This window comes from Erpetoichthys calabaricus, chromosome 16 (genome assembly GCF_900747795.2).
Source record: "Erpetoichthys calabaricus chromosome 16, fErpCal1.3, whole genome shotgun sequence".
Classification (NCBI taxonomy): domain Eukaryota; kingdom Metazoa; phylum Chordata; class Cladistia; order Polypteriformes; family Polypteridae; genus Erpetoichthys; species Erpetoichthys calabaricus.
This window is the reverse complement of record NC_041409.2, coordinates 12,132,600-12,156,991: the sequence shown is the minus strand read 5'-3', so window position 1 is coordinate 12,156,991 and position 24,392 is coordinate 12,132,600. Positions and strand designations below refer to the sequence as shown.

General features: G+C 40.2%; 2 protein-coding genes across 2 annotated transcripts in view; one reads left to right on the top strand and one right to left on the bottom strand.

Moving 5' to 3' along the window:
• Positions 1–7,294, top strand: part of LOC114667085 (tumor-associated calcium signal transducer 2-like) — a 28,589-nt gene extending 21,295 nt beyond the window's left edge. The window contains exons 8-9 of the mRNA XM_028822219.2: positions 1,849–1,908; positions 7,029–7,294. Of these exons, the coding sequence (XP_028678052.2) occupies positions 1,849–1,908; positions 7,029–7,088 (120 nt within the window). The 3' untranslated portion in view covers positions 7,089–7,294. The remainder of the gene's footprint in view (positions 1–1,848; positions 1,909–7,028) is intronic.
• Positions 7,295–8,171: 877 nt separating this feature from the next.
• LOC114666433 (26S proteasome regulatory subunit 4) lies at positions 8,172–24,041 on the bottom strand. The gene is made up of 11 exons (XM_028821294.2): positions 23,964–24,041; positions 22,248–22,301; positions 21,903–21,999; positions 18,722–18,846; positions 18,452–18,637; positions 16,246–16,374; positions 14,559–14,655; positions 14,196–14,385; positions 11,211–11,362; positions 10,969–11,123; positions 8,172–8,518 (listed from the first exon to the last, which is right to left on the bottom strand). Exons 1-11 carry the CDS (start codon positions 23,964–23,966, stop codon positions 8,384–8,386), a joined length of 1,323 nt encoding a protein of 440 aa, XP_028677127.1. The 5' UTR covers positions 23,967–24,041; the 3' UTR covers positions 8,172–8,383.
• Positions 24,042–24,392: the final 351 nt, after the last annotated feature.

The following is a 24,392-nucleotide window of genomic DNA, read 5'->3' as shown; positions in this document are numbered from 1 at the left end:
GAAAAGTGGGAACGCTCTACAGATCAGGCCAGGACGTTTCGTTTTTAATAATCGATGAACTGCCCAGGAAATGCAGCAAACAGAAAATAAACAAAACAAAGTTTAGGGGCTGCAAAAATGCGGCAATTAGTCATTTTATGTAATAAGACCTTAACAAAGGCTTCTTGGGGTCTTCATAGCACTTGTAACACACCAGCAGGTCGGCTATCCATCGCTGTGCAGTGTGGAGTATTAAAGAGACTTGTTAGTATGAAGGATTCACAGGCCTCACACCAAATATGGAATATCAAGTCAGCTGAGCCCCCTCAGACCACCCCAAAGTGAAGTTTTGTTAGCAGGTCACAGTGAAGAGATGGAGATACACTTCTTGGGGTCTTCATAACATTCATAAAGCTTCAGTGAAGTGTATGTTCAGGTAAACGAGTAATAGACACAAGTGTGCAGGACCTGAACTGACATGTCAACCAAACATGAAATGAATATCTGGTGGTGTGACCCCCCCACCCCCTCTTAGGCTTCACTGAGGTCCACCTGTATGCAGTTTTTGGAGGTCTGGCTCAGTGACGTCCAGACTGGGGGGGTCCTTGCAGGTCACAGCACCCCTGCCCCCCTTTTTTGGAATGAAGTGGGGACTTTGCGGCCGGACCCCAACCTGATGGATACGAATGGGCCCTGGACTCCTCCATCACTAAATTGGGGGCCATCAGACTCTACTTGAGGAAATCCAGCCAATAGACCTCAAGTGAACCCCCACCGTGCTCCAGGGCAGGGCTGTCTTAACGCATGGAGACGCTGGGCAATTGTCCGGGGGGCCCCCAACGATCATAGAGCCCCCATGCTAATCTCAGGGGGACTATAATGCTGTTAAGATGGCCCTGCTTCAGGGTCGCCTGCAGACCGCGTCCCGTTCTCCGACCCCTCAGTAGACAAACTGCCTTCTGTTCAGGCCACAAATTGGCTCCTCAGTCGAGAGCACCTGCCGCCCGTCCTCGGGTTTCCCAACTTAGCCGAGTCACTTGGAGGAATGGTCACAAAGACCACGTCTGATCAGGCGTCTGTGTGCACCAGGGTACTGGTGGTCCAGCACCACTCAAGAGGTATTTCTTGTCTGCTGCACTCGTCTCCATGGCTGACCACTGCGATTCTGGTCCTCAGCTTTGATCGTTTGTTTGCGCAAACAGCAAATGGGGAGACCCCATCTGCTCAAGAGAGACCTTGATGATGGCGGATGAGCACCTCATGTCTCGTCACTGTGTCTATCACATGTCTATCACAGGCGCACCTTGTTTCTTTTTTGATGGCTACTTTTATTCTTCTTCACAGCTGCTCATCATTTTGGTCCATTCATTGTGGGCTCTGGGCCTGCAGACATTTCACGTTTGGTATACATTATGTCAGTGTCTCTCTTTAAGGACATTCAGGTATCTTATACTCTAAATACACTCTTTTCTATTCAATAATTAATCCAGAAGACGAAGAACAATATTTCTGTGAACTGCCCTAAATTGCCCGAGTTGTCTGCACAGTACTGTCCTGTACATAGCGTCCTGTGCCTGCATGTTGTAATACTGAGCCAGGAGAACGGCGTTTATACAGATGGCTCTTTTTGCACACAGTGCCTGCTGTTTCTCTCTTCGTGTTCCGTGTTATGTATTTTGCTTATGCCCTTCTTCTTTTTCCAAACTTCATTTTTATTTCTCCGGGATTGTTGAATCAAAGCGCGTCAATGCCGCTCGCAATTCCGCAGGTGGCCACCGGGTGGCACCAAACCCGCGGCGCTCCGCCTGCCCGCGCCGGCTCAGCGCGCTTTGACCGAAGTTCGCTTGTTGATCTCTCGAATGTTTGCAGGTCGTTGTGCGGAGACGAGCAGAACAAGAGAAGCAGAGGTTTCAGTTTGAGGTCATTGAGGTAACGTCCCTTTTTTTTACATTCTATATGTGAATATAGTATGTGAATTCCCCGTTGGGATTAATAAAGTTATCTATCTATCTATCTATCTATCTATCTATCTATCTATCTATCTATCTATCTATAATATAGATGTGAAAGGCACTATATAACATTTAGATAGATAGAAGTGAAAGGCACTATATGATAGATAAATAGACTATCAGTCTATCTATCTAAATGTCTATCTATCTATCTATAATATAGATGTGAAAGGCACTATATAACATTTAGATAGATAGACTGATAGTCTATTTATCTATCTATCATATAGTGCCTTTCACTTCTATCTATCTATTATATAGATGTGAAAGGCACTATATAATAGATAGATAGATGTGAAAGGCACTATATAACATTTAGATAGATAAATAGACTATCAGTCTATCATATAGTGCCTTTCATTTCTATCTATTATATAGATGTGAAAGGCACTATATAATAGATGTGAAAGGCACTATATAACATTTAGATAGATAGACTGATAGTCTATTTATCTATCTAAATGTTATATAGTGCCTTTCACATGTATTAGATAGATAGATAGAAGTGAAAGGCACTATATAACATTAGATAGATAAATAGACTATCAGTCTATCTATCTGTTATATAGTGCCTTTCACTTCTATCTATCTATCTATCTATCTATCTATCTATCATATAGATGTGAAAGGCACTATATAACATTTAGATAGATAAATAGACTATCAGTCTATCTGTTATATAGTGCCTTTCACTTCTATCTATCTATCTATCTATCTATCTATCTATCATATAGATGTGAAAGGCACTATATAACATTTAGATAGATAGACTATCAGTCTATCTGTTATATAGTGCCTTTCACTTCTATCTATCTATCTATCTATCTATCTATCTATCTATCTATCTATCTATCTATCTATCTATCTATCTATCCTTTATCCTGAAGTATGCTCGGCATGTTGCTTTCCAGCTCTCTTAGTTATTTATAAATATACAGACCTAGTTTTAGTAATGTTATATCATTTCATATATACTGTAGAAGGTGTCATGCCTGGCAGTGCCCCGGCACCTTTCCTGTTTAATTTTGTGTTCATTTGTTTGTTGAAAGTCCCAAATAAGCGGAGGACGCAGGAGTGAGGTGGGCATCAGGAGTTATATTACTCAGTTTACACCAAGGGGTCCCTTTGTCAGGGTCACCTGCTCTCCCCACGTCACTGCCCAGTCAGTCGGACACTTTTGAGTCTGGTCAGCAGTGGGCGAGACAGAGGAGGCCTTAAAGGCGGCATGGTGGGCACAGACTGTCGCAGTGAAAAAACTGCACTGTATGGATGGATATGTGGATGGACAGATAGGGATGAGAGGCACTAAGTCATGTCGTCAGAATGACAGGAAACACACACAGTATAGTGTATAGGAGAATCAGAATCTCTTTATTGTTGTAACAAATGCAACGAAATTAGGTGCAGTCCCTGCGGTGTCAAAATATAAATAAATATAATTACAAAAGGATAGGATAGGAAAGGGTTAGGGTTAGGTCTAAGACCTTCATTGCACATGAAACTCTGTTGCACAAGACGTCACCTATCTATCTATCTATCTAATAAAGACAAATCATATTTGATTCAGAGACAGAGTGATGAAAGGTGCTATATGAGATACACAGAGACAGAGACATAGGAATGTGAAAGAGACAATGATATGTGTATGTGATATGTACGAAAGGCACTATACACTCACCGGCCACTTTATTAGGTACACCTGTTCGACTGCTTGTTAACGCACATATCTAATCAAACAATCACTTGGCAGCACCTCAGTGTATTTAGGCATGTAGACATTGTGAAGACGTCCTGCTGAAGTTCAAACCAGGCATCCAGGTGGGGAAGAAAGGTGATTTAAATGACTTTGAAGGTGGCATGGTTGTTGGTGCCAGACAGGTTGGTCTGAGTATTTCAGAAACTGCTAATTTTCATGCACAACCATCTCTAGGTTTTATAGAGAATGGTCTGAAAAAGGGTAACTATCCAGTGAGCGGCAGTTCTCTGGGTGAAAATGCCTCATTGCTGCCAGAGGGTAGAGGAGAATGGCCAGACTGGTTCGAGCTGATAGAAAGGCAACACCAACTCAAATTGAGGTATGCAGAAGAGCATCTCTGAGCACACAACACATTGAAACCTTGAAGCAAATGGGCTACAGCACTAGGAGACCACACCGGGTGCCACTCCAGCCTGCTAAGAACAGGCAATCACACGGGCTCACCAAAACTGGACAATAGAAGATTGGAAAAACGTTGCCTGGTCTGAGAAGTCTTGATTTCTGCTGCAACATTCAGATGTTGGGGTCAGCAACATGAAAGCATGAATCCATCCAGGCTGGTCTGGTGATGGTGGTGGTGGTGGTGTAACGGTGTGGTGGATATTTTGTTGCCACATTTTGATCCCTTAGTATCAAACGAATATCATTTAAATACCACAGCCTACCTGAGCATTGTTGCTGACCATCTCCATTACTTTATAAGCGCAGTGTGCTCATCTTCTGATGGCTACATCCAGCAGGATAACGTGCCATATTAGAAAGCTCAAATCATCTCAGACTGGTGTCTTGAACATGACGATGAGCTCACTGGACTCAAATGGCCTCCACAGTCAGCAGATCTCAATCCACTAGAGCACCATCGGGATGCAGTGAAATGGGAGACCCGCATCATAGACAGCGTGATGCTCCTCCCGTCTCAATATGGACCAGAATTACTGAGGAATGTTTCCAGCACCTTGCTGAATCGATGCCACAAACAATTCTGGCATTTCTGAAGGCAAAAGGGGGTCCAACCCGGGACTAGCAGGTGATCCTAATAAAGTGGCCGGTGAGTGCATACCCGACAGATGTGGAGAGTATTGAATAAAGGAGAGATGTGCAAGACACTGGCTAGCTATCTAGGTAGATTCGGCAGATGCCAGGCACGTATGACACACAGCTAGACGTATGAAAGGTGTGGCATGCCAAGACATAAAGAGGGTATGAAAGGCACTGCACAGTTGTGCTTGAAAGTTTGTGAACCCTTTAGAATTTTCTATATTTCTGCATAAATATGACCTAAAACATCATCAGATTGTCACTCAAGTCCTAAAAGTAGATAAAGAGAAACCAGGTAAAAAAATGAGACAAAAATATTACACTTGGTCATTTATTTATTAAGGAAAATGATCGAATATTACATATTTGTGAGTGGCAAAAGTATGTGAACCTTTGCTTTCAGTATCTGATGTGACCCCCTTTTGCAGCAACAACTGCAACTAAATGTTTCCAGTAACTGTTGATCAGTCCTGCACACCGGCTTGGAGAAATTTTCGCCCATTCCTCCATACAGAACAGCTTCAACTCTGGGATGTTGGCGGGTTTCCTCACATTAACTGCTCTCTTCAGGTCCTTCCACAACATCTCGATTGGATTAAGGTCAGGACTTTGACTTGGCCATTCCAAAACATTAACTGTATTCTTCTTTAACCATTCTTTGGTAGAACGACTTGTGTGCTTAGGGTCGTTGTCTTGCTGCATGACCCACCTTCTCTTGAGATTCAGTTCATGGACAGATGTCCTGACATTTTCCTTTAGAATTCTCCAATATAATTCAGAATTCATTGTTCCATCAATAAAGGCAAGCCGTCCTGGCCCAGATGCAGCAAAACAGGCCCAAACCATCATACTACCACCACCTCCATGTTTCACAGATGGGATAAGGTTCTTATGCTGGAATGCAGTGTTTTCCTTTCTCCAAACATAACGCTTTCATTTAAACCAAAAAGTTCTATTTTGGTCTCATCTGTCCACAAAACATTCTTCCAATAGCCTTCTGGTTTGTCCACGTGATCTTTAGCAAACTGCAGACGAGCAGCAATGTTTTTTTTGGAGAGCAGTGGCTTTCTCCTTGCTACCCTGCCATGCACACCATTGTTGTTCAGTGTTCTCCTGATGGTGGACTCATGAACATGAACATTAGCCAATGTGAGAGAGGCCTTCAGTTGCTTAGAAGTTACCTTGGGCTCCTTTGTAACCTCGCCGAGTATTACACGCCTTGCTCTCAGAGTGATCTTTGTTGGTCGACCACTCCTGAGGAGGGAGGGTAACAATGGTCTTGAATTTCCTCCATTTATACACAATCTGTCTGACTGTGGATTGGTGGAGTCCAAACTCTTTAGAGATGGTTTTGTAACCTTTTCCAGCCTGATGAGCATCAACAACTCTTTGTCTGAGGTCCTCAGAAATCTCCTTTGTTCGTGCCATGATACTCTTCCACAAACGTGTTGTGAAGAGCAGACTTTGATAGATCCCTGTTCTTTAAATAACACAGGGTGCCCACTCACACCTGATTGTCATCCCATTGATTGAAAACACCTGACTCTAATTTTACCTTCAAACTAACTGCTAATCCTAGAGGTTCACATACTTTGGCCACTCACAAATATGTAATATTCGATCATTTTCCTCAATAAATAAATGACCAAGTATAAAATTTTTGTCTCATTTGTTTAACTGGAAAATCTGATGATGTTTTAGGTCATATTTATGCAGAAATACAGAAAATTCTAAAGGGTTGACAAACTTTCAAGCACTGCACAGTACAGTTCATCACATACTGCAGAGAGATCTCGTATTGTCTTCAGTATCTGCGCTATTACAGCAAGTAACTCTCTAGAACGTACACAAAATGAGTCAAATCAATCGATCAATCAATCAGCGGGTGTCGTAAGTGATTGGAAGGAGCACATCAGCCAGCCTGGAGATCTTTGGTGTCACGACTCGGGCGGTACGGTTAGCTGCTTGGGCTCATTGCCATATCCCACAAGTCACTTGTCCCACAATGGCTCACCAGATTAAGGTGCAGATCTCAGTCCAGCTGAGCGCCAGTGAGTGACCTCCACCGTCAGATTAGTGGGCCACACGGACATGTGGAGTGACCAGAAGCACACAGCCTCGCGCTCGCCTAGAGGGTAACCGGCGGGTGTAGCCAATAACATGTTAGCTTGCTGCAGGTCCAGTTTGTTTCTGTTGGTCTTCTGCGAGTGCGCGACTTGTTTAACTGTTTTGCTCTTTTGCAGGGGCAAGAGCTGGATGATTATAATATGGGTCAGAGAGAAATTATGGGATATTACTACTAAAACAACGGAGGAATGGGCCACGTCACGGCAGTTTCATCGAGGAGGGTCTTGTGTGAATCTGAGCAGACCTGCGACTGCCACTGAATGCTGTGGGGGTCTCGTAATGATGTAAATAGTTTCATATGTTATTGGCACAAGTAGCACACATTGTTAATATGTAGATCTTGTTATACCGCTCAATAAAAAGACATTTCTTTTTCACATAATCAATATCTCAAGTACCTTTTTTTTGCACTCCCAGTGGTTTTGGGGCAGAGACACAATATGCAGCCCACTGCAGAGCCAAATGAAGTTTGAACAGCACAGCCCTGGTGGTCTCGGTGGAGCGGACACCTCCTTGTTGAGGTCAGACAGGGTGCCGAGACCCCTTTTCCTACCAATTAACTACATTTCCATTAGCTCCACCATATTAGAAAACGTCAAATCCCACCATCTTGTCAACCGTGGCTCGTTTTTATCAATCATTCACCGCACTTTCACTAGGCCTGTCTATTGTGTCCTCGGACAGTAAAGTGAACTTCTGTATGATTTACAGTTAAGATAAAAACCTCACCCCGGTGGGCTGCACCTACGTGTGTTAATGTCTCACAATAGCAGGCTGTGTGCCCCCGGACTACTGATAAGCTCAGAGAAGTCTGATCTGTGGAGACGCTTTGAAAAGCCACTGCTGCTGTCTCATCTCAGCACAGATTCTCAGTCGGCTGTACCTCATAAACTGACAAAACCATAAAACATTTTGCAAATGGACAAAAAAACTCTTCTACACTTTTGAAATTCTTTTTATTTGCTACGGTTCTTTCCCTTCATGTTGGCTCCCTAAGGCAACCCCACACTTTATGGGTGCACAATCAACGCACAGGAAATCCTTGGCTGACTTTAGTTCGAATATTTATGGGTGACGGAACACAAAGCCATCTTAAGTAATAAGCCACACGTTCTAAAAACAATGTTCATTTGGCTGTTCAATCCTAAGAGGACACATATAAAATAAAATACAAAATTAAAAGCAGGAACTCCGTATCCATCTTCACTTTTTAATTCAAAGTGGATATGGCTATAAATCAAATGAGCATATCCACATGATTTCTGAAATGAAATATTTTATTGTCAAAAATGAGGATTTACAAAGGAGGTGCGGCTCTGCTCCAGTAAAGACGCCACAATCACACTCACACGGTCTTAAAAAGATGGCTGCGCTTACTGACAAACAAGTTTTCTTGTCCCATTTTATTACATGGTTTAATACTAAAGCAGAAAGGAAGGCGTTTTGGACCTGTAAAGACATCTGTAACAAGTTAAAGGTATAGTCCTTCCGGTGTGCCCTCTTGCTTCTTGTAAAGAACATTTTCTTTTGATTTTTTAAAGTCCTCATTTGTCACTTTCATTCTACGTTCTCGTAAAGCCATCAAGCCGGCTTCTGTACAGATAGCCTGAAATAAACGCAAAAAAAAAAACGCTGATGAGACACAAATCGAGCTTCACGTCGGACTCATTTTAAAGCCTGTAGGGGACAACTATGGGTACCAGTCAGACACGCGTGGCATTGATCTTTAAGAACAGAATAAACACGACAATAATTTCTACAATTTTACTTTGTATAAAAGTTGAGCGTTCCTGCTTTATTTACATACACTGCCTGGCCAAAAAAAAAAGTCGCCACCTGGATTTAACTAAGCAAATAGGTACGAGCCTCCTATTGGATAATTACTGCATGGCGATTATCTTTCAGCTGGCAACAAGTTATTTAACCCCAGCTGGTGCAATGAGTTGCTCCTCATTTTCTTAAACAACCATGTCGAAAGACACATCTCGTGGTTGTGGAAAAGATGTTAGTCTGTTTGAGACGGGTCAAATCATTGGCATGCATCAAGCAGAGAATACATCTAAGGAGATTGCAGAAACTACTAAAATTGGGTTAAGAACTGTCCAACACATTATTAAAAACTGGAAGGATAGTGGGGACCCATCGTCTTCGAGGAAGAAATGAGGCCAGAAAAAAATCCTGAATGATCGTGATCGGTGATCACTTAAACGTTTGGTGAAATCAAATCGAAGAAAAACAACAGTAGAACTCAGGTCTGTGTTTAATAGTGAAAGTAAGAGCATTTCCACACGCACAATGTGAAGGGAACTCAAGGGATTGTGTAGCCCTAAGAAAACCACTAATCAGTGAGGCAAACCGGGAAAAAAGGCTTCAATTTGCTAGGGAGCATAAAGATTGGACTCTGGAGCAACGGAAGAAGGTCACGTGGTCTGATGAGTCCAGATATACCCTGAGAATCTTTGGGATGTGCTGGAGAAGGCTTTGCGCAGCAGTCAGACTCTACCATCATTAATGCAAGATCTTGGTGAAAAATGAATGCAACACTGGATGGAACTAAATCTTGTGACATTGCAGAAGCTTATCGAAACAATGCCACAGCGAATGAGTGCCGTAATCAAAGCAAAAGGCGGTCCAACAAAATATTAGAGTGTGTGACCTTTTTTTTGGTGGTGACTTTTTTTTTTGGCCAGGCAGTGTATTTATTTGAGTTTAGCAGATAAGATGCTGTTGGCAGATTCAGTACATTCATCTACTGTACCCAAGATATGAACGATGTAAATAATGAAAGTTCACAAAATTCATTTTAAGCTACAAAACATACGATAAAATGTGTTAAGTTTTGTAGCACCAAATAATTCCCTGGTGAAATTCTGGAGAGTTTTGTAGAACTCAAAAGAGGCTTTTAGGAATTCTGTTACTATAATATTCACTGGGCGGCACGGTGGCGCAGTGGGTAGCGCTGCTGCCTCGCAGTTGGGACACCTGGGGACCTGGGTTCGATTCCCGGGTCCTCCCTGCGTGGAGTTTGCATGTTCTCCCCGTGTCTGTGTGGGTTTCCTCCAGGCGCTCCGGTTTCCTCCCACAGTCCAAAGACATGCAGGTTAGGTGGATTGGCGATTCTAAATTGGCCCTAGTGTGTGCTTAGTGTGTGGGTGTGTTTGTGTGTGTCCTGCGGTGGGTTGGCACCCTGCCTCGGGATTGGTTCCCTGCCCTGTGTTGGCTGGGATTGGCTCCAGCAGACCCCTGTGACCCTGTGTTCGGATTCAGCGGGTTGGAAAATGGATGGATGGATGGATAATATTCACTAGATTTAACTAATTTAAGGAGAAAAATCGCTAACATTTACATGAACTGAAAAAAAATTTCGTTTTTACTAAGAATGTACAGTAGGTATTTCTTTATGCCAAGTGCCGATCCAATTGTGACAAACAACTTTAAAACACTACATATATGCTAATAGCGATTTTCTCATACACACCACATTTAGGCCAAAAGCAGAGTATAAAAATATATATTCAGTCAGTCAGTCAGTTATTGTCCAACCCGCTATATCCTAACTACAGTGTCACGGGGGTCTGCTGGAGCCAATCCCAGCCAGCACAGGGCGCATGGCAGGAAACAAACCCCAGGCAGGCGCCAACCCACCACAGGGCACACACACCCACACACTAGGGACAATTTAGGATCGCCAATGCACCTAACCTGCATGTCTTTGGTCTGTGGGAGGACACCCACGCAGACACGGGGAGAACATGCAAACTCCACGAAGGGAGGACCCGGGAAGTGAACCCACAGGTCTCCTAACTGCGAGGCAGCAGTGCTATCACTGCGCCACCGTACCGCCCATAAAAACATATTTTCGTTGTTAAATCACCGGATTGCCCGTTTGCTAATTCTTGTAGGTTTTCAGTAGCCACTCAAGTTTTGCAGTAGTGTCTTTCTAAAAGTCAGGCAGACTAAAATGATAATTGTGTTAAATATAAATAGAGACAGACTAAGGATTGTATCAAATGTTAACAGAGTGTTTAAAGTCCAGCAGTCTTCTTACACACGTACCTTGATATCTGCTCCAGACAGATCATCTTTTGCCAAAATTAAATCATCTAAAGTGACGTCATCAGCAAGAGTCATTCTGCTTGTGTGGATCTGAAAAATGCGCCTCTTTGTCTTTTCATCAGGCAAGGGGAACTCAATTTTTCTATCAATTCTCCCTATAAAATACAAAATGTATGGTATGAGGAGAAGGAAAAAAAAAATAGCAGCATTCGGCGTACAGAATTGGGTTGCGCTAGTCCTACCTGGCCTAATAAGGGCTGGGTCTAGAGTTTCTATCCTGTTCGTCGCCATAATAACCTTCACATCTCCACGGGAATCAAAGCCATCTAACTGGTTCAGAAGCTCCAACATGGTACGCTGAATTTCCCGTTCGCCTCCAGAGTTTGAGTCATACCTTAAAAAAACAAAAAAAAGTGCTAGTGAAGTCTGCAGTAACATAAATGAAGTTGTATCAGTACATTACCAGAAGAGATCTCAGTGACTAAAGTAGAGATCACGTCTGCTTGGAAACCCCAACTTTTTGTTCTGTTAGAGACAAAAAAAAAGCTTAAGAGCCACCCTTAGAAATGTCAAAATTTCTGAGACAAGCTGAGACAATCATTTCACCTTCACAACTCAACACCGATTTAAAGGCCATTTATTTTCCGAGTTAACTTTCCACACCAGACTTTGTTACAAATAAATATACCACTAGCTAAAACAGATGTGTCACAATCAGAAAGGCACGGAGCAAACAAGCTTATAAAATACAGAAAAAAATGATTCCACTAAATAATGTTGCCTTGTGATTAACAATTATTCGTTGCCTTTGTTGTTATTTCAAGTAATTACAATGACTGCGTAAAACATATTTGAGATGAATGAGCTAAAGCCAATACTGCAAAAATGGTCAAGGAAACTACATTATATCTCAGAAGTGTAAAAGAAAAAAAAACCAAGTGCTTCTTACTTTATAATGTTCTATGAGTCTGTTGTGTGCAGTACTGTATCCTAAAATGTGCTATATAAATAAATGATGTTCTTGTTTTTGGGTGTAATTAGAGCAACAAGCCGAGTGACTGAAATGATCAAACGTCTGAGGCACAGCTATAGGCAGGACAAGTCCTGAAAAGCTTGGCCCTAATCACTCAAGTACACTCTATACATAAGGCTGCTTAATGAGAACTGTAGCTCATCTCGTACTTAAAATCAGTGTTTTTTCAGCTCGTCTCATATTTCCTTTCTTCTGCCTAATATTTTATATTATATGGTGACATACAAGGACTTGTATGTCACCATAAAATATAAAATACAGTCTACCCTTGATATACGACTGGCCTGGTATGCAAACAACTTGGTTTACGACCAAAATTTTTGTTTTGAATTACAACCAACGTCTTGTGTTACGACCCGAATGCGGTCACGTGTATCCGCTTGTGCGATTGTAAACAAACAGCCGAGAGCGTTTGTAAGCGTCAGTCGGAGCCCAGATACATGTGTTTGTGGACGTAATTTCGGTCAGTGCAGTGATTTATATAATTTATTTCGATAATTGCTAAGGAAGGAAGAGAAGGCAACGAAGGTAAAGAAAGTGATCACAATCGAAATGAAGAAGGAAATTGTGTGGAAATATAAGAGTGGCGTTCATGTGACCGATCTCGCTAATATGTACAGCATGTCAAAATCCACCATCTCGACAATTTAACAAAGAAAAGATTTGCATAAGGAGGCTCCTTCCAAACAATAACCAGCTTCCATTTCATTCTCCTCCTCCTCCCTTCCTGCAACCCAAAGATGTCAAATTAAATGGTGAGTACAGTATGAAATTGTTGTTTTTGGTAGGCTAGGCACTTTTTATAACTTTTTTGCTAGTACATTAGAAAAATTATTGGTGTTTTGGTAAATTATGCACATTATACAACCCTTTTTTATTATGAAAAGGTTAAGTAAGTGTTGCTGAGGGGGGGGTTTGGAACACATTAAGGGCATTTCCATTATTTCTTATGGGAAAAACAGTCTTGACTTACAACCAACTTGAGTTACAACCAGCCCTCGCAAACGAATTGAGTTCCTAAGTCAAGGGTCCACTGTATTAAGTACACACTGATCTTGATATTGACACATGTGCTCACGATAAATAAACCACAGGCACACTGTCAAATGGTTGGTAGCCTTCTACCTTTGTCTATCTCCAAATGCTCCCTGCTAAAAGGTGCATTGAGAGCCTTGCAAAGGTCTAAAACATTGCAGATTCCATTGATATAAACAAAATGCATTACCTAAACTGGACTAAGCCAGTTTGAGAGTATTATGGCACAGAGTGGCACCTACGCAAATACCAGAAATTTGCCCAGTAGGTGTAGCTGTCTGATTAATTGACACCTCTATGCACCATTCTTGATATGGGCTACAAAGTTAGGTTTCCAGTCCTCCAGGATTCACGCCTGCCTCTGCAAACCCCAACTTGATGAAGCAGCGTTTATAATAAATAGAAGAACCTCGACATACCCTTAAAACTGGGCTCTGGAAAAAGCTTAACAACAACAGTACAGTATTTATGGAGAATACTGGGTGTAATCTGGTACTTCTACTTTACATTATTAACTAAAAAATAGCAAACACTTGTATTCATCACATCATTGTTTAAGCTGTGTAAATCTTTACAGCCTCTTCCTGAAATAATTTAAATCAAGTTTTACGGTCATGAAGAGTCAAGGGCCTATGCTACTAGCCACAGGTTGAAAGCTGGTATTAACCCTGGTTGGAACGCCAGTCCACCACATAGCACATTTACACATTTGACCATTTACCAAGTGCAGAAGTTGGATTTAGGGAGGAATTCATACATAGGCAGATGTTTCCAGCTGCACAGACACAGACAAACTCTGGGACTGAAGACTTGTGGAGTTGTGAGGGAGAAATGCCAGCCACTATGCCAGCCAGGGCCCTCTGCTTTGAAACACTGGCATCTTACTACAGCATTAAAATGTATTTGTATAAATGCTGTTAACTTTAGAAGGTGCAGTATGTGGCCACTGCAGTTCTGATCTCAGTGATCTGCATTAAGGACTTCCTCCTTGAGACCTTTAATAGCTTAAGGTCTACTCCATACACTGGACTAACCCAATCGTTTACATAAAGCCTGCTGTTTCATCAAAATATATAAAATGTTTACAAATTATATAACTGCAAAAAGCAGAGGAGTCTTGCTGTTAAATATTGTTATTAAGAAGCTGCATGATGCTTACCGTTTTGTACCAATGGCATCAATTTCATCAATGAATACAATTGAAGGAGCATGCTCTTCTGCCACTCTGAACAATTCTCGAACAAGTTTTGGTCCATCACCCAAGTACTTCTGAATCAACTCTGAGCCAACAACTCGAAGAAAGGTAGCTGATGTTTGGTTTGCTACTGCTTTGGCCAGAAGTGTTTTACCTTATAAAATGTAAGATTTGTGTTCATAAATATGTAAGAACAGTAACATTGCTTTTTCAAATCTTTTTCTTGAACAATCGTAAAATTATGTTACTAATTTATTTTCATCCTCAATGCAAGTCTTGTATGATGCACAATCCTTAAGGAAGATGCTTTGACTGATGTTGTTTTACCTGTTCCAGGAGGGCCATACAAAATGACTCCTTTGGGTGGTTTGATTCCCATTTCTTCATAATACTCTGGATGGGTAAGGGGTAATTCAACAGATTCCTAAAAACAAAAAACAAAACCAAAAAACAACTGGTCAAGAAGTAGTCCTCAAATAACCCTTCAACATTAATCCTTTTAATTAAATTTTCACAATTTGACCAAGTTTGTTTCACTTTTTCGGGTTAGGTTGGGTCTAAAATAAAACAAAATGCAGGAATGAAATAAGACTTGTAAAATTAAAATTTGAATTTATTCTTCGGAAAAGATCAAGCACAACAGCACAATAACCAATCCCAAAAACATGAATAAAACCGTCTTTGCATAAAATAACAGACATAAACAATTTTTACTTAGGCTGTGACTCCATGTAGTGTGAAAGCAACCCTATTTAATACCTGGGGACGATTCAGCAAAGACACCAAAAAAGCAGCAGGTGTTACCATAATTAACTTTAGAGGGAATCTGAACATTTTAAATATTTAATTTCTATTTATTCCCATTTATTGTTAACAATTTATGAAACTGCTTCAGTTCAGATCCTAGCAGAATAGAAAATAGATTGAAAACAATTGGTGAGGGCTAAATTAAAAATCCATCATCCATTTTTTAGGCCAGTCATAAACTGAATTGTTTTTTATTGTATTACCTTATATAAAACTGTGGCAATCATTATCATTAGCTGTTTCTAATCTCTTCATCTCAGTAACCTGGACTAAACTGCTTGGAATAAAACACAGCACCAGACAAGCATTACATTATATGGACTAAAGTACTGTATATTCCATGGTACTGCAGGATGCTCAGTGAGGGACAATGACACTAGCTGGTCTAGGTCAGTCCAACTGCAAAATAACTTCACTAACATTTTTGAGGACTTGAGAGACAGTGTAGAGGTTTATTTTCCAGATGTTGTTGATTTGGGTTTTTGTTTTCCTCTTCTTTGTTGCTAACCGATTATATTTTCTCTTGGTGTGATTACTATCATAATTATTATATAAATGTTCTACATAGAAGATGGGGATGGGATGCTGTATGTCTGTTCATTTAAACAAACTTGCAAGATTTTTGTACTTGTAGATCTAAAAAAGCAAACTGTTCCTATATATTTTCAGTAAAAAGCTGTATAACAGTTAACTGAATTTGCTCACGAACTGCACCACAAACATTCTGCTGGCTATGCATTTCTATTAGTTTATATATGCATTCTAAGTCAGTCTGATTCTCTGAGATCCAGTATACAACAAAATACCTACCAAAACTAAGTATCTATATAGTATAAAAGAAACACACAATCACTGTCAGTAGTGCTAGTGTGAAACTAGTTTTAGTTCCAAGCCCTTTAATTTATGTCTTCAAGAATTTTTTATACAAACTGTCTTTTTTAAATGAGTATTATCTTGTCATCTAATTATTATGCATTTTCACTAAAATAAATCTGCACAAGCAACTAAACCTTAACTACTTTTCCAACTTGGAATATAAATATTTATGACAATAAATGTGAACGGGTGGTGTTTCATTAGTATTTACACATGAGCTCTGAAACAAAAAGTTTAATTGCTTCAGGAACTTTAACTACCAGGGGAAAGCCCAGGGAGATGTTTTTCCAAAAATCACAGCCACTTGTAAAGAGAATGATAAAGTTCTTACTTTGATTTCCTGGATCTGATTATCTAATCCTCCAATGTCTGCATATGTTTCCTGAGGAGCCTTTTCCACCTTCATGACTGTAACCAAGGGATCAGTGTCATCCATCAGAACTCCAATAACTGCATGAACCTAGTTGGAAAAGTAGTTGGAAATTCACATTATGCTACAAGATTTTTCAAACAATTTAATGTGGAAAAAAAAGATCCACTAGACTAGTGTGTTTAAGAACAACATCCGACTGAAAAGTTCAAAATTTACATATATCCAAAAAATTCATTGGAATTTAAGAGACTGGCAATTCTCAGCTAAATTACCCAAAGGCATTTAAGCTAATAAGACGTTACTACATAATAGTATACATACTATAACTAAACAATGTAGAAGCAGCCACAATATGTCAAAGATGACAACCATTACAGAAATATGGCTGACTATAAAAATAAAAGAACAAATTAGATCAGACTTACTTCATAACACCACGAGTACCATTATAACCTAAAAGACCTCCTTTTACCTAAGTTTTTAATTCTGCGCATAAAAAGGAAAACTTTTCTAAATCCCTGTACTGTACAAAACCAAACAGAGATCTGTGGGGGGACTCAAATGTCCGTTGAGGGACATGTCAGACCAGTGCTTTTTAGCAAAAGTTAATTAACAGCTTTAAATTATCCCTGCAAGTGATGGAGTATACAAATATGTGACCTGTGATGCACTGCTGCTCTATTAAGACAACCTTGGCAATCTTTAAGAAGTATCTGGATGAGATTGGGACAGCTTGGCTATTAGCTAAACAAACAAGCTTTATGGATTGGATGGTCTCCTCTCGTTTGTCAAATTTCTTATGTTCTTATGCAAGAGTTGGTTCGGATTTGCACAGGACACTGCCACAATAGATTTGATTGCCTCTTGGTCTAAGAATTTATGTAGGTTAGATTTTTATGTTAATGACCAGTACAAAAAGAACCCTCAGGGTGTTGATGTACAACAATGTGTGTGCAGACCACAAAGTCACCACAGACAAGAACAAAAATTACTTAAGAAATACAAGGATTAACAATCCATCCATTATCCAACCTGCTATATCCTAACTACAGCCAACACAGGGCGCAAGGCAGGGAACAAACCCTGGGCAGGGTGCCAGCCCACCACAGGGTGAGCGAGCAAGCGAGCGTGCGCGCACACACACACACACACACACACACACACACACACACACACACACACACACACAGGACAATTTAGAAACACCAATGCACCTAACCTGCATGTGTTTGGATTGTGGGTCCACCAGGAAACTGGAGCACCCGGAGGAAACCCATGCAGACACGGGGAGAACATGCAAACTCCACGCATGGAGGACCCAGGACGTGAACCCGGGTCTCCTAACTGCGAGGCAGCAGCGCTACCCACTACGCCACCATGCCCCCCAGGATTAACAATACAGTACATCTATAATACAGGGATACATATTTAGCACGGGCAGCTGTGGAATCCTGAAACAACAGTTATTAGAAGTTATATATATGCCATTGAGTACAATAAAAAACAACTTCTAACAAACTTTATAATTCAAAAATATACATAAACAAACAATAAGACAGATAACTGAGCAGAAGTTGAATGTAATACAGTACATTCAAACGTACACTGTTCTGTGCCAATCTCAGGATTACCAGAAAGCTCTACAGCTATAAACATTCAGAACTGAATCGATCAATAAAAGCAAAGCCAAAATTGTTTTGCGTGACATAAAAAAACAAAAAATACAAAATTCCAGTAAGTGCACTTGGGTATGCTATAGAGCCAATAATAGTCCAGCATTTTACTTTTAGCACTGTTTTAAATACATTCTAGAGGTGCATTCTGTCCATTCTCAGTTCCAGGACATACTGGTTGATTGCTATTTACTGTCTCGATGATCTGGTTTGCTTGCTTGTGTGTGAATATAGGACTGAAAAAAGACAGGCTTTGCACTGCTGGCGCAATCTCAGGCTTCTATTTTGTTCTCTAGTGCATATTCCAAAAACCCTACTGAGCTAATAATGTACACATTTCTCTGAAAATTACTCTCATTAATGAAAAGGCCCTGTCTTTGGAAAAACAAACATAAATCACTTTAAGATTTCAAGCAAGTTACCCTAATTAATACCAAAAAAATGAATAAGATATTCTATATGTACAAAGGGGAATAAGCCAAGTATACTACCTTGTGGTTTAGTAGAACAGAACACCCAGGCTCCAGAAGATCTTTATCCACAAATGAAAGGATACTGACATAATGTTCGGATCCCACCGAGGTTGAAACGATAGCATGGTTATCATCAATAATTTCCTCCAAAGTTCCTACAGACATTGGCGTTCCTCTGAGATCATCTACTTTTGACCTCTCTTCCTACAGTTTACCACAAAAAGAAAAAAGTTAATAGTAAATAACACATAATGGCATTTATTAAAGAGAAATGACCCTACTGATTACCTCCTGTTTCTCCTCCAGAGGTTTCATTTGTTCCTGGTTTCGGATAAATTCTTCTTCCATTAACAGATAGTCTTTAATTCTCTCCAGTTTAAGAAGTTTCAGTCTGCACTGTGTATGTGGTGTCACTGCGGCAAAGAAATTTCACGCTGTCAAACATAAATAACTTTCTATTCTGTACAGACTCTGTGCTACAGCATACTGCATTTTCAATGAAGAAACATCCTGCTTGCTACATTTCAATGACAATGATAAATTTCACCAATTAGTAATTCTGTGTTTCACCTAAAATATTAATCTACATATTTTCATAAATCAATTACAATTCAGAGGTACTTCTCAAACTACTGTAAACAAAAATAAGTACTTCACTGATCACGCTCTATTGAAAACAGCCAGCACTGTAATTATCTGGTGTTCTGCGTCCTCCTCTGAGCCTTTTCCTGCTCAAACAGACTCTAAATCCTACACTGGAAAACACAGGTTAAAAAAAAGGATAGACAGATGGATAAACAAGCACAAATGTGAATTTCCCATCGGGATTAATAAAGTATCTATCTATCTATCTATCTATCTATCTATCTATCTATCTATCTATCTATCTATCTATCTATCTATCTATCTATCTACCTATCTACCTATCTATCTATCTATCTAATCAAAGCACCAAATCTGGAACCTTCCATGTAACTTATTAAATTCCCTTTTTCTTAGGTTTTATTCATTAATTTTCCAAACTGTTTATTCTACTACAAGGTTGTGAGGGGCCAGACTTGTAACCAAAATCATTATTCCCAAGACAGAAAACAGTCCTAGACTAGATATGTGTTCAACACTTAATTTTAAAGATCAACTGACAGACATTGCCCGCAGGCACAAAATGAATACATTTAATATCAATTATTTCTGTAAAAAGTGTATAGACATTTGGTTGTCGACTCCAATCAGATTTTGCAGCCAACTGTAGTGTAATAGGTAGACATCACATTACCTGAATCTCTCAAAATGCAGCAATTGGCAGCAAGCGAGAAGGTGATACATTTAAAAAGACAACAAGCACTAAGAACATTACCCCAAAATAAAGCATTGCAAAGAAAGGAAATATGTTTTAAAGGGGTTGATTGTTTTCATTTTTTGCATTATTTATTGATAATTCTGGCCCTTGTCTAGACCAGGTGCATTTGTACCTACGAAGCCTACAGTTTAATTTAATCTAATGTGCATGACTTTAAAATTTTAGTGGAACACAGAATACAGAGAGGAAGCCAACACAAACATGGGGAGAATATTCCCGCAGAAAAAGGCCAATCCAGTACTAGAACCCCACAAAACTATAAAAGATGTTTAAATTCAAAATAAAAAAATGGGAGCATGTAATACAGCTTTTGTGTACCATACCTCCACTCCCCCCACCCACCAGTAAGAAGTAAGACTCCTCTGTCTGCACTTTTCTCTTGCTCTCAGAAGCAATGCATCATTTAAGCCAACACCTTATTTCATCTCCCAAAATGAAAGCCTGTAGACCCTGTTTCATCTCATTCACTGGCAATTGGGCTTCAGATGTTAAAGTCCTGCACAGCTCACCACTCGTATGATAGGACAAATGTGCTATGGTGAGGCAGGCATTGAAAACAAGCGTCACTGTTTAATTCAGTACAGGAAAAATGAAAAATATCATATATACACTTCCTGATGAATTCACAAGCAGAAGCACTGCTTACTCATCTACTCAACATTGCAAGGATTAATAAAATAACTGTGGCAGGTCGAGCCTTTAGTTACAGGTCTGCAATGCTGTGGAAAGAGTTGCCTGCTAATATAAGAGATGCCCCTTGCATCTCAGCTTTTAAATACAGCCTGAAGATGTATTACTTTAGTCTAGCATACCCTGAGTAGAGCTGCTGATTAGCTGTGCATACTTAATTTCTGTGTGTTAGTCATTTGAACAGAAATACAAGTATCAAAATACCTTAAACCATTACTAACCCTCCTCTATTCCATCTCTCTTCTTGGTAACTGGATGTGGCACTTGGTGCCACTGCTCTACTCACCAGACTTGATCTTCTGCATATGGAAAAGTCATCTCAGATAAAGGAGCGGAGGAGTCGCCGGATGGAAAGATTCACTTATCAAATTGGTGAGCCATCACAGACTCCACTATAGAAAACCCAGAAGGGGGTAGGCAGCTAGTTGGCAGGGGTCTCCGTGGCATTATTTTTTATTTTCTTTTTTTTTTTACTTTACAATTTTAATCTCCAAGGTTGTCAATTGGCCAAACTTATCAATTAATTAACTTGACAAATATTGTCAGTTTCCATTTATGTTTAATCAGTATAGACATTGCCCTTTGCGTATTTTAACAGATATGCTTTTATACATGTACTGGTACTATATTTAATTATTAATGTAATTTATACTTTTAGCAAGGAATTATTTACAGCGCTCTGTGCCTGCACTCAAAAATAGGTTGTGTTGTATCTTTCCTAAATAATAAGCGGGAATAAAAAAAATCCCACTCCACTTTACATTCAAAAATGAAACCTCTGTCCATGTTAATTAAGATTTACTTGTTGTTCTAATTCCTGCTACAGCATCACTTTTCACCATTTCCAATAATGTGTCCTCAAGTAGTCTTGCATGACACAAGTTTTCTTATAGGACAGTAACCATCCATTATCAATCCCTCCTAATTCATTTCAAGGTTGTGGGTCGCTGGAGTCCATCTTTGTAACCTCAGGTACAAGGCAAGACAGGGCACCGTTCCATCACAGGGTACACTCGTATGGACACACATTCATTTATGCGAAGTTGAAGTCACTACTCAAACTCAACACACATCTGAGATGTCAGAGTAAAACTGGGGTGCAGAGAAAAAAATCGAAATAAACACAGAGGCAGTAACCAGATGAAGACAGAAGTCTCCTAGAGGTGTGACTTGACTGTGCCACCTTGAAGTGTAACCAAAAAAATCTATTTGACAAGTCTGATAATACGTCTCAGCATTAGGTCCAAACTACCTAGTCTAAAATAGCCAAGTCACAATGATAAACCTTAAACCAATAAATGGAGCACACAGAATATCATAATAAAGTAGGTGATCAATACTGATCTTCTGGAATATGTAATAATGTACAAAAAGAGTCTGATTACACATAAATAAAAACAAAAAACAAAAAACTCATACCCAATGGGAGTTTGCTAGCAGCATCGGGTCCTTTGGATTTCTTCTTCTTTTTGCCCACTCTGGTAGGAATAGGCGGCTCATATTTCTTCTTCTTATCCTTAAGAATATTACGATATTGTAACCAAATTAATATATGTTTAAGACACCATTTACGCTTAAAAATGCAATTAAAAATAACTGCACTAGCCCAAGAGAAGCTTTGTTATCAACACACTTCTGCTTGGTGTGAAAGCAAATTAGCAGAAATAAAAACAGATGCAGAGAAAGACAGAGAGACATAATATTCCAAAAGCTTGCTTGGGATGCTAAATGTATTACTGCACAAGCAACACACTGGTTGTTTACCTTGTCATCCTTCTTACCGCCTCCTGGCCCATGTCCGCCACTTTGACTCTGACCCTAAAAACACAAACAAAAAAAATTATTGTATCTTTAAACTTAGTAATTACCAGACTATAACAGCATATTTATTACTTAAATATTGCCATTTTTTTTACGTTTGTATCCAATATTAACAGAATGATCAATAAAATAACATATTTAGTATATTGTGAATTTCTCCTTGGGAATTAATAAAGTATTTATCTATCCATGTGAAAAAATACGGTACTTTTTGAAATAAAATGGTGTTGAAACCCTCCTTCATTCAACTTTTTTTCTGGTATAAACAAAACAACTTAATCACAACCCAGCACAAGACTGCTGCGGCCTTTAGAGACGCAGATGGCACTAATACAAATGTATCGTTACTGGGACACAGATCTGGCTTTTACTATCTCTGCCAGTTTTAGATCAAAGCCGCACATTCGTAGCAAACACTTTGCTTCACTTACTTCTCATGACTTTTTTTAAAATAAACATTTTTTATGTGTCTGATGAACGAAGAGACCGATTTGTTAAATTGTAACGCCGGGTTCTCCGGTTTCCTCCCACAGTCCAAAGACATGCAGGTTAGGTGCATTGGCGATCCTAAATTGTCCCTAGTGTGTGTGTGTGTGTGTGTGTGCCCTGCGGTGGGTTGGCGCCCTTCCCAGGGTTTTTTTTTCCTGCCTTGCGCCCTGTGTTAGCTGGGATTGGCTACAGCAGACCCCCGTGACCCTGTAGTTAGGATATAGCGGGATAGATGTAACGAAACGTTAAAATTATACAAAGTTATTGTCTGTCTGTTATACCTGCATTGTTATGGCTCTTTAATTTAATATTGTTCTTTATCATTATGCTGCTGCTGGAGTATGTGAATTTCCCCTTGGGATTAATAAAGTATCTATCTATGTTCAATTCAACTCACTAAAGCAAATGGAACAGCACTGGCGACTTGCGGGTACGACTGTTTTCTACATTTTAAAATATACAGAAAGTTGAAGTAGTCAGAGGCTGGACAGTACTCGCTGTATTCTTATTCTGTACAGCCATCTCTGTCACAGATGTACAAAACGTCAGATGACCAGGCGAGGTTCCGAGTGCTTAGAAAATACCGTTACAGTTCCAGGAAGCAGATCAAATGGACTCATCTAATTAAAGGCTTTTAGTTTTTCATTACAGGAGATGATGTCCTATGTGGTTTGCTTTTGTCACGTGTATATTTTACAGCTACAAGCGGACTCTGCAAATAATCTAAAAACCTCAATGTTGCCTCAGTTCAGAAAATTCTCGTTACTTTTAAGCAGAAACAAAGCACACGTAAAGACTGCCGATGTTTTCTAGAGGTTTGCAGCTCCTAAGCGATTTATTGTACGTTTTCTCCCCACGACTTATGTAGCCTTCTGCACGTTGTCTGTAAATAACAGAAAGCCGTGCCCCGGCTGGCATCTGTTGATTCATTTTTAAGTTTTACGTTTAAAGCCACTGTCACAGTCGGCGTCTGGCCGGAGGGGGATGGTACGTGAGTTGACAGTTCAGCGGTGCAGCCCCATCCTTTCCGCCATTATTTCATCAATTCTACTTTCCCAACTGTTATTTGGAAACTCCACACAACAGGCGACACATAACAACTCTCCAGCTGCTGACATCTCACGTATTCGAGACCCAAAAGCGCCCTTTCTTGTAATTTTGCTCACTCACCATTTGTCGCCTCTGTTGCCGGACTCTCCGGAAGTGCGTAATCGTACGGCAAGCGTGCCAGGGACAAAAAGTACCGGCGGCCGCTCAACGCGACTTTTGAAAACGCGGAACTCGAGGCTCATGCGTCTTCGTGCTTAGTGCGGAGTGGGCGGCGATGACGGAGGCGTTGAGGTGCTTTCTGTCGACTTCATTCGATTCGTCTTAAGCGTGTGTTATGTGTTTTACTTTATGTACTTTTAGCAGTTTTCTTTTTCGTCGTCCGCCCAAATGAACAAAGAGATTCGCTGACCAGGACTAGGATGACCGCAGCTGTCAATCTGGAGTGTTATGTCGCATAGTAATCGATGGCTTCCATCACCGTTTAGGCTGAGGTAATTTTGTCATAAAATATGGGTCGTTAACTCCCCTTCGCTCTGCTGCTCAAAGGAG